The sequence below is a fragment of the Adelges cooleyi genome, unplaced genomic scaffold, assembly GCF_023614345.1.
Source record: "Adelges cooleyi isolate 19-005CV unplaced genomic scaffold, UGA_ACOO_1.1 ACOO_flye_CR_arks_rails_tigmint_CR_PRNA_2, whole genome shotgun sequence".
Lineage (NCBI taxonomy): Eukaryota > Metazoa > Arthropoda > Insecta > Hemiptera > Adelgidae > Adelges > Adelges cooleyi.
In genome coordinates, this window is record NW_026095860.1 from 1,459,228 (window position 1) to 1,475,925 (window position 16,698).

At 34.0% G+C, this 16,698-nt stretch overlaps 2 protein-coding genes across 2 annotated transcripts; both read left to right on the forward strand.

Annotated features, from left to right (window-relative positions):
- The first annotated feature begins 1,985 nt into the window (after positions 1-1,985).
- Positions 1,986-9,624, forward strand: LOC126833799 (uncharacterized). The gene is made up of 14 exons (XM_050565345.1): positions 1,986-2,139; positions 4,790-4,957; positions 5,034-5,219; positions 5,303-5,547; positions 5,705-5,864; positions 5,938-6,035; positions 6,272-6,302; positions 7,163-7,264; positions 7,622-7,789; positions 7,879-8,064; positions 8,437-8,681; positions 8,743-8,902; positions 8,998-9,092; positions 9,286-9,624. The coding sequence occupies exons 1-14, from the start codon at positions 2,074-2,076 to the stop codon at positions 9,326-9,328; spliced, it is 1,953 nt and encodes a 650-aa protein (XP_050421302.1). The 5' UTR covers positions 1,986-2,073; the 3' UTR covers positions 9,329-9,624.
- Positions 9,625-10,543: 919 nt separating this feature from the next.
- On the forward strand, positions 10,544-16,612 carry LOC126833829 (3-hydroxyisobutyrate dehydrogenase, mitochondrial). The gene is made up of 7 exons (XM_050565386.1): positions 10,544-10,779; positions 12,780-12,868; positions 13,809-13,987; positions 15,267-15,388; positions 15,645-15,855; positions 16,138-16,267; positions 16,349-16,612. Exons 1-7 carry the CDS (start codon positions 10,695-10,697, stop codon positions 16,526-16,528), a joined length of 996 nt encoding a protein of 331 aa, XP_050421343.1. The 5' UTR covers positions 10,544-10,694; the 3' UTR covers positions 16,529-16,612.
- Positions 16,613-16,698: the final 86 nt, after the last annotated feature.

A 16,698-nucleotide genomic window follows, 5' to 3' on the forward strand; every position in this document is an offset into this window, starting at 1 on the left:
GCTCCAGGCTACTCAATAAGTATGCGCATTTTAAATCTTCTTCACGGCTTTCGGTGTCTCCTATGGCAGTATACGTGTAGCCGGTGTCAAACTGTCTGACAGGGGGCATGGAATGTCCAATAAGCACCTTCAAGAGTAGAATCAATATCGCCGAAAATCTACGATACAACATGATAACTATTACACACAGCAACGCACTACGTCTTATTTTTTTCGAATTTGGTTCACAGTGCACCATATAGGTTTTATTTATAGTTGTACAAGTGTTACTTAGTTGTCCGCATAAACAAATTGTTTTCTGTTCCAAGCCAGATGATTCTATCAACGCCTTACACTGGTTTACTCTCATAAAAAATTTCAGCTTTGTAGTGTTTCTTTTTGAAAACATTTTTGTTTGTACTATTTTACTATAGGAGACAATATTCCAATTTTATATTTTTTTATTATTTGCTGGAACTCCATCACCTTATAAAAAGTATATATTTAATGAGCTTGTATAATTAAGAATAATTTACTGAACATTTTGACTAATCGATAACCGAATTTGAATAATTTTTTTAAAGTTATTTTAGATTAAAATTCAGAACTGTAGTTGGTGTGCGGCTGAGAATAAATGTCAATATTTTAACAATTTAGTCTGTTTCGACTCCTTATGTATTATTGCTGCTCAATAAGAACCATTTTCGAACATTTTATGCCAATAATATAGTATTGTATGCTATATTATTAGGTACAGTACATTTTTTTTAATTAACCCCAATTGAGAAAATCTCGGACAAAAGTCCTATATGCAAAACGGTTTTGAAACAAATACAAATAAAAATGTTTAATACTTTTATCGTGTAACATTTTGACTTTAAATAAATTTAGCAAATGTTTTAAAATAGCAAAAACCTTAATAAAATAATTATTCCATAGATGTATGTGATACACGAATTTTTTCAAATTATTTCCTTAATAACAAACACTTCCTGTGATATTTTTTCAAAAAACAAAATATTTTTTTAAGAAAACAAATAATAAAAAAAATATACGAATTAAATATTATTTATTTATAAATTACACTATATAAAACGATTGGTAAGTTAATCAACCGAAATCGGCTAGTTAAAAAATTAATTGGCATGTTAAAACGCCATAGGTCGAATTATACATTACTACTATTTGAGATTTGATTATAATATTATCACTCATCAGTTATCACATTTCGTGATAACCAAGGAATCAAGGTAACCGCTTTGGTAACCCAACTAACATTTTGTTAACTTAACAAGTATAATTTAATAGCATTAATGTTACGGTGAGGCTTACTTAATTTAACCAGATGTTAAGAGTGTATTTAATAATAGTTGGTGACACCGGCTGTAAATGTATAAAAATAAACATTGAAATGGACAAAAAAATTATTAAACATTTTACCTTAGGTATATAATATTATTATGGCGGTACATTTAATCATTAAATCATTTAAATTTTTTCTAAAACACTGTCAACAACTAAACACCACCTTTTCTCCCGAGCTAAATTTCAAAACTTTAATAACCTTTAAAGAAATTTGTCAAAACTAATCATCGATACTTTACATTTAAGGGCTAAAAAACATACAACGCTCAGCAACATATTTTTAAAAAGGATATTATATATATATATATATAAATTTATACAGAGTGGCCCACACAAATTTGACAGACGGAATAACTTTTGTTCTATAGTGAATTAAGAATTTTATTAAGAATAAATGGTTGAAAATTTCGACTGGTTAAATATTTATCAAAACGAAAAACTAATAAACTGTAATAATTGTTTTGATGGAAATCAATTGTCTTCACATAAATGCCCTTAAACACTTATTTACTAACGTCGAGTGTTATGTAACAATAATAACAACAAACGCATCGGAGTAGTCTCTCCCCTCCTTGTGTTTACAGTAAAGATCAAGGCCGTTGCCAAGCGTGAAAGCGAATGCAGTATTTTTGTCGGTAACGACACACACTTGCCAGTACATTCCGGTTCGCCTTGCTGTATACAGTATACAATATCCACCCAAAAGCAAAAAACCCATCGTCACACACCATGGAAAACGTCAAATTTCAGTACAGTCAAGGAAGCATACCTATAGTCGGCTATGGCACATGGCAGGTGAGAATAATCTGTCTTGCTTTAATCCTGTTCACATTCAACCACTTGTTTGGTTGGCTAAACAAAAAAACCTTAACCGAAAAATATACGGTGTATTGTCTAAATTTTTTAATTATTTTTTTATAACTTACCGATTTTCGTTTTGGCTCTCTTCAGACACAATCGGACGAACAAAATGTATGTATGATTTATATTGTTGAAAACTTCTGCACCTTAGCTGTTATTATAATATAATATGTATATATTATACACGAAAAGAAAAAACAGGCAATTATTTTTTTTTTTAAATGGCTGTTTATGAAAATTAAAAAAAAAAATAGTGACTTTCCTGGTTTTTCCCTGTGCCCATCAATGTGTACAGATTAGAAGTATGTTTTAAATAAATGTATATATTATGAATATTGTACAAAAACCCAAATCGTTCAGGCAATGTAAAGTAAATAAAAGGTGAGTTGGAAAAAAAACCACATTAAATCGTTGTAAAATTTTTAAAAAATAACGGCATTTGGTATTTGTTTGTTAAAACTGTATATTTTGTCATCTTATGATGATGACAGCGTTGGGTCTTCAAGGCCTGTTATAGTATAACAGCTACCTGGTGATGTTATTTTAATAATATAGTCTCTCCAGAATTACTATTTTAATTGAGAATAATCATTTCCAATGTGAGTTGCCAATATTCCTGAGGTCATTTAAAATAAGCGTAATATTTTCTTTATTATACATATATTTTTTGTTTTATTAGCAAGGATGTTAGCTCGTGCTGACAATAATCGTTTTTCGGTGCTAACCTACATGTCGTTGTACGGCTATCATAATAAATAATAGGTCAATATGCGTTGTTTGTTATGAGAATATAAACGTTTTAATTCATCGAAATTTGATTGATGATTTATTATTATTATTAATCTCATTGATTAATGCAATATTTTGGGGTATTGTCGTTGTAAAAACCGCATATTGGCATTGGTTTCTTTTATAACTATTGTATGTCGGTGTACAATGAATTGCGGTAATAGTCAAAAGAAAATGTCGGGTTTATAATTTCTCGTTATTTTTATATAGGCCATCTGTTTGACGGGTCAATGGCAAACTTAACAACAGTTCTTAAGTACATGTTTGAAAAAATCATTCTGATCTATTCTATTCTTCACTTTGGACGCTAAACTAAAAATAGCCAAAGCTATTGATTTGTTTGGCGACAAAAATATTGCCATATAATTATTTAATTGACCACATCATAAATATCATAATATTATTATCTCCCAAATATGGACTATACTATAGCTATCTATATGACTTATTTGTCGAGTATTTATCAGTAGCTGTGCGTCTATGTAGATGTGTATGGCTGCATAACTTCTAGACTTATCCGGTAAAACGGTTTGTAAAATATTATTAGCGATTTTCCAACAACTATTTAATTGCGTTGGTAAAATATTATCCTCCATTACAGGTAAAATAATTGCTGTATTATTATATTTATTATGAGTAATTATTGTGCATTGCTTGCTCGTGGTAGGTTGTGGTGTAGCGCAAACGATATAATTGCCACCGAAAAATTACAATATGAATTTCAATGACGGACAAAGTAGTTTAAATGGTATATAAATCACATTAAATACACATTTGAACAGGTGTGCATTGTACCTGACCTACTGGATAGCTAACACGGGAAAAATAATATACAAGGTGTTCCAGCATGAAAAGTAAGTAATAGGTGATTGGAAATCTGGAGAACCCCCAAATAAGCCCCCCGTTTTCTTTTTTTTCAATAAGTCAAAAATTGAAGGTTCTTTTACTTAACTGTCGGTTAAGTAAAAAAATAATGACCTAAAAAAACAAAAAATTATTCCATGTTTATTCAGTGCAAAAAGCTCACCTTAACAGAGGAGTCACATCATTTTCAGTCTTTTTCAGCCCCTAACTCTTCTCTTATCACTTATCTTATCATTTATTTCTTACCACTAGTCTCTTATCATTTATTTCTAATCTCTCATAATTTATCTCTTATCAATTATCTCTTTTCTTTTATCTCTTAGCTATTATCTCTTAGCATTTATCTTTTATCACTTATCATTTATTTCTGGTCTCTAACTATTTTACTCTTCTCATTTTTTGAGTTATGGGCCGAAAAGGATTGAAAATGATGTGTCCTCTCTTTTAAGGTGAGCTTTTTGCACTGATAAACAGGGAATAATTTTTTTTTTTTAAAAGTCATTATTTTTTTTTTTAACTATCGAAACCTTCAATTTTTGACTTATCGAAAAAATGAAAACGGGGGGCTTATTTGGAGGTCCCCCAAATGTCTAATCACCTTTACTTAATTTTCATGCTGGAACACCCTGTATATTATACTAGATTTTCAGTCCCGTTCCACTGTCCTAGTAAACATTATACTTTAGAATTGATTGCGGTTTACATTTTCTTATAAAAATAGAGCACTATCGGCTAACCGAAGAAGTTATATCTTGCAAGCATAAAACAAACTATGATCACCCACTTTTTTCTCCAAACTATAGTGTTGCGTGCATTGATTTTATGTTATGTTATTTGCCATCACAGCACCGCTGTTTAGTTGCTACATTAGTTGTAGATTTGAAGATGACAGCCCAACGATTAGTTTCAAATATTATGTTTTCTTGTATAGGCCAAAGATAGCGAGCTGGAAGCGGCTCTGAACGAAGCGTTGAAAGCGGGATACCGGCACATCGACACGGCTACGGCTTATGCCAACGAACATGTCATTGGAAACGTTTTGAAAGTATGGTTCGAGTCCGGGCAGATCACCAGAAACGATGTGTTCATCACGTCCAAGGTATGATATGATATGATATTTAAACATTGAATTTTCCACACCATTTGTGAAACGTAAAATAATTATATTGTTTCAGCTTCCGCCGTACCTCAACCGTCCGGAAGACGTAGAGAAATGTCTGGTGAAATCATTGAAGGACTTGCAACTAGATTATCTCGACTTGTTTCTGATACACACGCCGTTCAGCTTGTTAGACAAAGTTCCTGGCGATTATTCAAAAATGGAAATAGACCCTTCGACCGACCACGTGAAGACTTGGAAGGTACACAATTATTATTGTTATGACGTTAAACGAAAAACTGTGGCAATTTCAGTGTGACATTTTGCGATTATTCGTTTTAAAAGGCGTTGGAGGAACAAGTGGACAAAGGCCGGGCCAAAGCCATCGGGGTGTCAAACTTCAACGTTAAACAATTGCAAAGAGTTTTGGACAACAGCAGGATAAAGCCGGACAATCTTCAAGTCGAACACCATTTGTACCTGCAACAACCCGAACTGATAGCTTTCTGCAAAGACAACGGCATCACAGTGACGGCCTACTCGTGTTTGGGTTCGAGGGGCAACCGAGAATTGATGGGAATCACTACAGCGTAAGTCGACAATCACACTAAGACACAGAGAGCCGGAGACTGATGTTGCAGCATTTTTCTGGGGACCCTTCTCCCTAAGGAGCTCTGGCTCTGCAGTTAACTCCGCACTCGAGACTTCACCGAAACAACTATTGTACACATAAGTATATGTTTGCAGTAAAAAACTTCCCGAGCTAATGGAAAACGAAGTCGTGTTGAAGATAGCCGAAAAGCATGGCAAAACTCCGGCCCAAATTCTTCTGCGCCACATCGTCCAAAAAGGCATAATAGTCATACCAAAGAGTACGAACCCAGAGCGTTTGGCTGCAAATATTCAAGTACAACCACACCCTACTGATATAGCGTAGCATAACCCAACCTAACCGTTTGTTGATTTTTTCTTTCCACTAGTTGTTCGACTTTGAATTGGCACAAGAAGAAATGGACGCACTAAACGGACAGGATCAAGGCGAAGGAGGACGCATAATAAAGTTCCACTTTTTCAACAAGTAATAATCGTTAAACAGTACTTATTAATATCTAGTCATTAGCAACTAGATGATGTGTTGATGGCAAGTGCTCTTTCGTTCAAATCTTAACAGCCCAGCAATACCTGTCATGTAGCTAAATTTAATTCTCAACAGTCATCGCTTGTCATAGGCGTAAAGATTGATTTTAATTTTAGAAGTTAACGAAAGGCTAAGAAAACATACTTACTTATCAATAATTATTATTATATTTGCAGCATTCAAAGCCACCCGGAATTCCCATTTCCAGTTGACGAATGAAGAAAAATAAAATCCACAGATATGCAATAGAGAATGAAAACACTCAGAATATAATGTTCACACATCCACTTGAGTTCTCATACCAGAATACATAATAGTGAATTATTATCGTTTGTCGCTTAAGTCGTTTTATACTATATTAACAAATTAAAGAGCACGAACAAAATGTAATGGCTTGTTAGATTGTCAATATTCCCATTACTTGTGTAACACGCCTAGTTTTAAATTGTTACGCTCTCGTTTTTAACTAAATATACAATATTATATTATAAAATAGTAATGCTGTGTTTGAGACAATTCCTAATAAAATGCTTTTCAAAAATATGCACCGTTGTGGATATGAGATTATACTGTATTACTGCTAAACAGAACAACCAAATTATCATTTCATAATGTAGTATAGAACAGGTAATTGGAAAATAAAGCGTGCCTTTTAGATTGAGATAAAACATCATGAGTAAACATATTGACTATTAAACTACCCTATAATTTAGAAGGGGGTAGTCTTACGTGCTTGCCTACAAAGCCTGCTAAAATTGAATATTAATATTAGATTTTTTTTTTTTAATATTAAAAAAACCTTAGACCGTAGGTCGGCCAATTATGTATTATTATAGCTGGTATATTTTACATATTTTAGTAGGCATCGAATGCTCATTATTGAAATATTGCGACCTCGTGTCGTCGTCGGCTAATATTTTATTTAAACGGAAAAAAACTTGAATTGCAGTTATTTTTTAGTTGCAATGGGCGTGTTTTAGCTTTGGGGCGGTCGAGGTCATGTCGACCGGTATTAACTTGTAGTTATGGACAAAACCATCACAGTGTTCTACGACCGTCCTTGTTGATCGGATCGAGAAGCAATCGGAAAAAAAAAGCTGAACATTATGGATCACCTTAAGTTTCAATCCGGAGGCAATCTACCGATTGTCGGCTATGGCACTTGGACGGTGAGAATTGCAAAACTATTAAATTACACCGCAATAAATGTTAGCATGCTAGAATAGTGCACTGTTGGCAATATTTGACACAAATCCGATGTAAGAGCCATTTTAGGTATGCCAACCAATTTGAATGTAATTACATAGTAAGTTTGTCTAGTTAAAAGACATTAAATTTGTGGCAAAAGTTCAATAAAAATTGCCTTTCGCAGAAGTCACTTTTTGGCTTGGGTATCTATTAGAAGGATTACATTTTTTCCACGTGAGGCTAACTACTAATCTATTCTTTGGGGCTGAAATTTGACCGTTTCCGTTCCCTTTTAAATGTTTCTCGACGTTTTAATTTTTACTATTCAAACGACACAGGCCGCAGATACCGAACTAGAAATAGCACTGAACGAAGCTCTGAAAGTCGGCTATAGGCACATTGACACTGCTAGAGTTTACCATAATGAACGGGTGATTGGAGAAGTTCTGGCCGAATGGATCACTTCTGGTAAACTGACCAGAGAAGAGCTGTTTGTAGTCACCAAAGTAAGTGTTCGCGGTACGAATAACGATACCTGTGTATGGAAATATTATTATAACGCTATCGACTATACACTATACTCTACTATTTCTAGTTGCCCGCCTACGGAAACCGCTCTGAAGACGTGGAGAAATATCTCACCAAGTCTTTGAACGACCTGAAACTGGATTATGTCGACTTGTATCTGATACACGCGCCGTTTGCAGCGATTGGAGATGATACACAAAATTTTTTTGAAATGGAAGTCGACCACACTACTGACCTGTTAAAAATTTGGACGGTAAAGATTACACTCAATTACAAATATGGAACTCTTTATTAATTCAACTAACCTCGTTGGTAGACACAACGGTCATAAGCCGCATTTTTCTGGAACGCCCGGCTTGATGGTCCTCTAATATATTTTCAGCCAATCGGTTGACTTTATCTAGTACACAGATTTACCTCTGAATTAATTGCATAATTGTCTGTTACCCTTCTTGTGTATGGGAGAATGTGGCATGCGGAATCGTCTCCTTCGGCCAGATTGATCTTGACACTACCAAGTCGACCCGTCCATTCACTTCCTGTCCATCTTCTTCGACACTACCCCAGGTGCTGCGTGGTTTTGTAGATACTTTTTTTTTTAAAGATATTCTTTCTTGTTAACTAGGCGATGGAAGAACAAGTGGACAACGGACGCTGCCGGGCAATTGGAGTGTCCAACTTCAACGCGAAACAGTTGAAAAACATAATAGACAACTGCAGGATCAAACCGGATAACCTTCAGGTGGAAATTCACTTGTACCTCCAGCAACCCGAACTAGTGGGTTTTTGCAAAGACAACGGTGTCACGGTCACGGCCTATTCTTGTCTGGGCTCGAGGGCAGCTCGGGAATCGTTCGGACTGCAAACGGTGTAAGCAATCACGATGTAAGGACCTCGGTCAGCATATTGTTGTGTGCTTATGTGCTTGCAGAAAAGACCTGCCAGACATGATGGACAACGAGTTTGTGGTAAAGATTGCGGATAAACACCGCAAGACTCCGGCTCAAGTACTCCTGCGTCATCTCACGCAAAAAGGCATAGCAGTCATACCGAAGAGCACAAACCCCAAACGTTTAACGGAAAATATTGAGGTAAACGTCTTCTTTTTGGCTTCTAAACGGAGCCAGGGAAGGGTATTGTTCTAGCTAAATGTCGGAAAGTGCGTTAAATGCAACACTGTTGACAGTTGTTTGACTTCGATTTGGACCAAGACGACGTGGACACTCTAAACGGACAAGATCAAGGCGAAAGCGGTCGTTTATTGAAGTCGATGTTCAAAAAGTAAGTAATAATTAAGTAACACTACAATGAATAGACGATTATGAAATCGGTTGACTTGATTTATGTAAATAATATTTGTATATAACAAAAAAAAAAAAAAAATACTCACTTCGGCTGAAATGTTTTCACACAACAATTGAATCATTATTCATCAACTTGTTTTGTAATTCAATGCGCTACTTTGCTTTTGCAGATGGGAGAATCATCCGGAATATCCGTTTCCGCTGGATAAATAATAATAATAAAGGAGTGACATCTTACGAATTCAGTAGCAATTAACTTTTAGAACAATTATGGACAAGACGTCCAGCTTAAATCGAGATGCTTCAATAAAGATTTCCATACACTGCAAAAAATGTGTGCCTAGTATTTTCAAGTGGTAGAATACACTAAACTTGTACTTCAATACCTACTATGCTCCCCAACTAAACAAATTCCATCATTTCAATTCGTTTAGGGTTTAGATAAATACAATATGTCGCGTTATATTACTACATAACAACGAAAATAAAAAATTTAATTTAATTAAAATAGCATTTTATGTAACAAATTATTAATAAATATACACATGCACTTAAACTGTGTGTTTTTTTTTTTACTATGTTCGATAATTATTAATAATAATAGTTTATGTACAAATAATACATTTTAATTCAAGCGGAGTGGAGATATGTGTTCAAGGTTGAAATCCCTGAGCGGGGAACCCTACTAAAAATAATAATACTAGGGCAAATTTGCTAAAGTATCTTTGGCCAATCAAGAAGTTTATTTAAGTTAAGTCTCAGCTATCGAAGCTAATATATTTATTTTTTTTTCCGGTATAATCGCATTGTTTTTAAACGAGTATACAGCAGCTTATGCCGTTTGAGTACAGTCGTTTAAAGTTTAAATCTTTAAAATTAGTTTATCCGTCCAGTCGGGAACCGAATAGCTGCTTTGTCTGCTCCGTCGGCTTGGCTGTTTACTATATTATTATAAAGTCAAAACAGGTTAACTGTGCACTATTAAGATAACACAATCTAATCGAGCAAAGTATATTACACGAGTACGACCCGGGCAGACTGTACAGAGCGATTCGTTTAATGTAAAGACGCAGCGTTTTTTTTTTTAATACCGTGTCATTGTTCAATATATATATATATTGTAACATTACCAAATGTTTAGATGTAATTATTATAGTGTTTTCCAGACCGTCAAGAACTTTTGAAACTTAAATGGGAATGTACTATATAATATACAGTAGGGCGATTGTTTTAATGTAATCCACTGGATATCTCATTGGATTGGGTTTTTGTTAATATTAAATATTTTTCATAACGAGAAAATAGAACATCCGGTACACCACGGACATCTTTACCGACGACTGCAGCTGGTTGCTACAGCTATTACCTTTGTATTGTAAGACTCAATTCAATGCGGGTGTAATAGTACCTATTCGAAAACTGCAACCTGTCGTTAAGCCACTCGGCGCGCACTCTATCGGTTGTTGTATTCGGTTTTTTGTCGATACATCCGCTCTAGTCTGCGTGTGTATTATTTAAATTATTAATAAAGGTAAAATATGCTCAATTAATGTGCTAGCCAGTCTGTCGAACGACAATCATGTTGAACGGAACTAATCACTCGGCTCTGCGCGGTTTACTGTTGCTTCGCCGTCGCCGGCAAATCACTTCCAGCACAAATCGAGGTAAGAATTAACTGTGGAATTTTCATCAAATTGTATCTCACCCAACGCCAAAAAGCCAACCTTTGGCTTCTTTTGAACAAACCGAATCGCCCGAAAACGGTGTTAATAATAATTAATAGATTTACCGCGAAAAGCAATAAATCATCTACAGCTGTCTCCTCGTTTCATAATATTTTCCATACGACCAGTTCCATCGGTTTTGTATGTGAAACCTAATAAAACTAATACCTACTTACTTACTAATGCCTAATAAAATTAATACTTACTTACTGATACCTAATAAAGTTAATATTTACTTACTAATACCTAATATAATTAATACTTACTTACTAATACCTAATATAATTAATACTTACTTACTAATACCTAATAAAGTTAATATTTTTTACTTACTAATAACTAATAAAATTAATACTTACTTACTAATACCTAATAAAGTTAATATTTACTTATTAATGCCTAATAAAGTTAATATTTACTTACTTATACCTAATACAATTAATACTTACTTACTAATACCTAATAAAGTTAATATTTTTTACTTACTAATGCCTAATAAAATTAATACTTACTTACTTATTGATATTTACTTACAGAAATTAATTCAAACTCTAAAAGACTTTTCTCGGAAAATAATTACAAATTTCTAGTTATTCTTTTTGGCGACATTATTTAAATGCCATTTTATTTTATAAAGTTCCTCGCGTTAAATGGATTTCTCTGCTTTCATGTAAAATATAAATGATATTCTGAAAGCCTGAGTTTGACAAAAAAAAAATGTAATTTAAAACATTTTAAAGGTTATGCATTTTTATTTAAAATAATTTACGGCCAAATCTACAAGATAGATAATCTTACACAAATTAGCTAACAACTATATTACAATACAACTAAAAGAAAGAAAAAATCGTATAAGCCAATTAAACAACATTATTTAGAATACTTTGGCTGAAAAAAATCACAAAGAAATCCAAATTCTAATCAATTTATTGCCTTATTTTTGAAGCCATCAGCATTCATTTTGATATAACATAAAATATTCTTTGAGAAACAAAACGTTTTCACCTATCGTTTCAATAGGGGCATAATAACCAAACATTAAACATTTCAGTTTAAACTCAGATAAGCTATCTGAATGTTATACTATTTATCGTTTATATAAAAATATGTGTTGTAGTTATAATTGAGTAAATAACTAGACTAACAGCTATAGTATTCATAAAATTATTCATATCCAACTGGAATACAAACAATAGACATTATTAAATGCACTATAGTACCGGTGTAAACATATCAGTTCAAAAAAATTCGTCTAATAGTAGTTGTTACATAACAACATTAGGTTCACACAACAGAATTAACTGTAGGTACACTTGATTTTTATTGTTGACACTTTTTAACATCTTTACATTCGAGTCATCGTGTTGGTACATTAATTTTTAAATATTAGTCTTTTTCAATAATTAATCTTTATCATTTAAAAATATTATACAGAGCATTAGAATATTCTCAATAAAAAACATGCATTAAGAAATATATATATATATATATATTAAATATATGTAAGCAATTAATTTATATTTATAGATTTGATTAATCAATTAATCTTAGCAGTGGCCATAGCAGCTGCTAACGTCATGACTAACCGACGTCATGGTGTGAGAAAGTTCAAAAATGAATTTACATTTTCTTTAGTGTTTAGATAACCTATTTATTGTTATCAATAATAAACAACAAATATAATTGAATTATTTCAAATTTTCTTAAAATGATATTTTATAAACTTTACCGAGTCTAGAATAATAATCTACTAAACCTTTTTTTTTGGGGGGAGTGGACGGATTGGGAAATACGCATAATTAAAACCATTGAAAAATTATATTTTTAGTACTTATTAGGGTGGATACGCGATCAAGGTCTCGATCGCCTGTCCTTCTTAATAATCCATTGTGTGTCTTTAAGTACAAAAAAAAAAACATACTTGTTATGTTTTGTTGCAGAAGTTCACAAGCGATGGAAATCCAACGTCGTCGGTTTTGTCGGTCTCGGCAACATGGGCATACCGATGGCAAAAAACTTATTGAAAAATGTAAGCAAATTATGTTTAAGTATTGTTTATTTTTTTTTACAACAACAATAACCCCATATACAAAAAAATTATACAAGAAAATTATATATATAGTGAATGTTTGCACTGATCATCAATGACCGCACTGCCTTTTTAAAAATAGGTATTTTCAACTATTCCTGCATGATAATTGTCTTAAACTATCTATTAATTTATCCCTTGAAGAAATTCGAAAAATTAGACAAATCTCTTGAACAGTTCTATTAGAGATCTAAAACAAAAAATAGATGACATTTTTATACAATAGAAATAATAACAAAATAAAATTTAAAAAAAATTGTTTTGGTCTACCCTAATATGTACAGAGTTGTACATCAAGAATAAGACAACACTAATTTTTTCCTTGAAATAATTGCAATTTTGCACCTTTTTTTTTGGGGACACTTTGTTACCTATTCTACATTATTGGACAATAATTAAATTTTTATCTTTTTCGTTATATTATTTAAAATTATTGTAAAATAACCGAATGTTTACCTTATTTTTTTTTAGTAATTTCCAGAGCTCTATCAACTTTTGAAACTAATATAATGTAACAAATATATATATATATATATAAAATAGTTAGAATAATTTTTATTAAAGTTTAAAATTCCGAATGGAAGGTCGTGCGCGGTACAGTAGTGCATTGCACGCATATCAACACTACACTTTTCCCAAACTTTAAGAACTCTGGAAATACAAGTGTTGATGGTGCTCTAGACCATACCGAAACAGGTAAACTATGTTAAATATAACATTAATGTTTCCAAAAAGAAAAACTCCAAAATCGCAGCAATTATTTTCCGAAAAATTCGGAATGTCCTACGTCAAATTGATCAATGCCGATTTATTGTTCATATACTCTCACGCTAAATAACTTATCCACGTGGATAATTTCAAAAAATTCATGATCGCACAGGGTTATACGGTCATCGGTAACGATGTAAGTGCCAAAAGGATGGAGCTGTTCCGAGAAGAGTCCGACGGAGCTGCCAACACTGCAGATACCCTCCAGGAGATTTCATCCAGCACCGACACCGTTGTGACCATGTTACCCGAATGCGCCCACGTACTCGCAGCTTATTCTGCTCTACTCGAGTAAGTCGTCGTGATCGACCCCAACCGCTTTTCACATCGAACTGGGCGTTTAAATATTAAATAAAGTCCACGAAAAAAAAATATATGTTAAAAATTTAACGGTTCCTTGAGAAAACGACTAGATCGATCGGTCGAAGGTGCAACAAAAAAAATGCCCCCAAAAGGGGGGGGGGCCCGGGTAGGTTAGGTTAGGACTTGGGTATATTACTGATTTTTCCTGTCATTTTAATCCATAGTAGCCGGTTCAAATGAGAAACCGCCAAAATGTCAATTTCCCGTCTACGTTCTTGAATTTGAAAAAAAATATTCTTCAGAAACCCTTTCTAGCAAATTACCAAGTTATACATTTTATCGGTTTCGAAATATCAAGAGAGAAAATTATTTTGAACTGTTATTACATTCCAGACTTGTGAACCTTTACTTTAAATTGAAAAATGTTTGATTAGTTTTTTTAAAATTTACCATTTTAATCAAATGCAACATAAAATAAAAAAAATTAGGGACTGCTCGTTTGAACATATATAAATATTTATTTTATTACAGCTCAACAAAATTGTACTTTATTTATAAGAATATGAGTTGTTACAATTAATTATTGTAATTAAAGTTTTCTGTGCTCCCCCTCACCTAAAAAGTTGAATACTTACCCAATAGTCATAATATAGTGTCCCGAAGATTTTAAAGTTTGTTCGGCTAAGAAAATTGTAAAATAGTTCAGTTTGTGGCTAAAAGAAACAATAATTTAAAGAGAAACAGTCTTGAAAATTACAAGTCTCGCTAATGAAATAATAGTATACCTATTTTGATTAAAATTGATATTATTTTGGACTTTTTCTGCCGACTAGAATTTCCTCTACCGGCCATTTTCCAAAATGGCTCAAAATTCACAACTGACAAAACAAAAATTAATAAATTCCTAATTTTCTTGGTTCTGAATTAGCGTGGGGTAGGTAGAGGATAAGAAGGTACACCCTATTTAAAATTAGTGACCAGATTTGTATCCAAAATTACCAGATTGGACACCAGCGTTATTGGTTTTTGTTTCTTAAAAAAGCGGTCAAATTTTTTTTTTTTTTATTAGGGGTGGGGGGCAAACTTAAACGGTTCGTGGTGTAAACAGAGGTGTATGCAAATAATAAATGCAATTGTTTGCAAATATCGACACAAAACAATCCAGTATAATGTCTAAATCCGGATAAATAAAATATGCCATACCGTATTATGTGTGTGTTCGAAAAAAAATAAATCAATAACCGCAATAATATCATGATGGTGTTAGATCGTCCAAAGAGAATCAAATGTTCGTCGACTGCAGTACAATCAGTCCGGAAACGTCCATAAAAGTGGCCGAAATGGCCCAACGCAAAGGGTGCCGGTTTCTGGGAGCTCCCGTGTCCGGAGGTACCGTATATAGTGGACAATGATATCAATCAATCATTCATAACTGCATTAAGTATCTTTGATTTAAAGTCCGGATTTGTATGCACTAAAAAACCCTTGCATAGCCGCGTAGCTCCCGTACACTTTTAAGAAACTCCCCAAAACTTCTTTCTCGGGACGAATGATACCCCGTGCAAATCCGGACTCTAAATTCATTGCTGTCGCCAAAAAGTTTTGCTTCCCTGAGTTTCCCTAACTTCGTGTGTCGCTCCTAAAGGGGTCGTCGGAGCCGCAAACGGCACTTTGACCTTCATGGTGGGAGGCCAAGAAGACACCGTGAAAGCAGCCCAGGGTCTGTTCGATTCGATGGGCTCGAGAACGGTGCACTGTGGCGCCCAAGGGACAGGCCTGATCGCCAAGATATGCAACAACATGATACTGGGAATGACCACGGTGGCCGTGGCCGAAGCCATGAACTTGGGCATAAAGTAATTATGGACTTGTATTGTTTTTCATTTTTTTTTGTATCAGGTAACCCAAGGAGCGGTGTCAAAAAAAAAGGGGGGGGGGGGTGTAGGAGGTCAGGGGGGCTTCTTAAAAGGCTCACGCCGGTGTGAAACCCTGAATTCACATAAACGGTGACAACGGCAACAAAATAATATCTCAAACGGTCGACAACACCGACCGTGTCCGCATTAAATACTAGAAATGCAATTTTACAACGGTCGTGGCAAAGACAAAATAATGTAAAATAATTAAAAATCTTACAGGTTAGGTCTGGACCCCAAACTGTTCGCATCCATCATCAACACGAGCACGGGCAAGTGTTGGTCGTCGGAAGTCAACAATCCCGTACCCGGAGCTACGGACAACAAGTGCCCGAGCAACAGCGATTATCAAGTACGGTAGTGGGCACGGATGACCCTTGCAAGTTAAGTACGGTAGTGACGATGCATGTTTTTTTTTTTTTGCCCCTCACAGAACGGCTTCAAGTCGGTGCTGTTACTGAAAGACATGCGCCTGGGCAAGTCGCTGGCCATCAGCTCTGGGGCGCCGATACCTTTGACCGACAAGACGGTGGACACGTACGAACAGCTGACGGCAAAGGGGTTGGGCGACAAAGACTTCTCGGTGGTGTACAAATATTTCAGGGAAACGTAAATCCCGAATCTGCATTACAATTGAAATCGAAAAAAGGGACAAAGCAAAAATTTACAAAAAAAAAAAAAATATATATATATATAACATACATTATACATTAACATCGTTATTTTTATTTGTTTATTATGTTTTTATCTTTTATTGTACATACACATAATTATACAAATAAA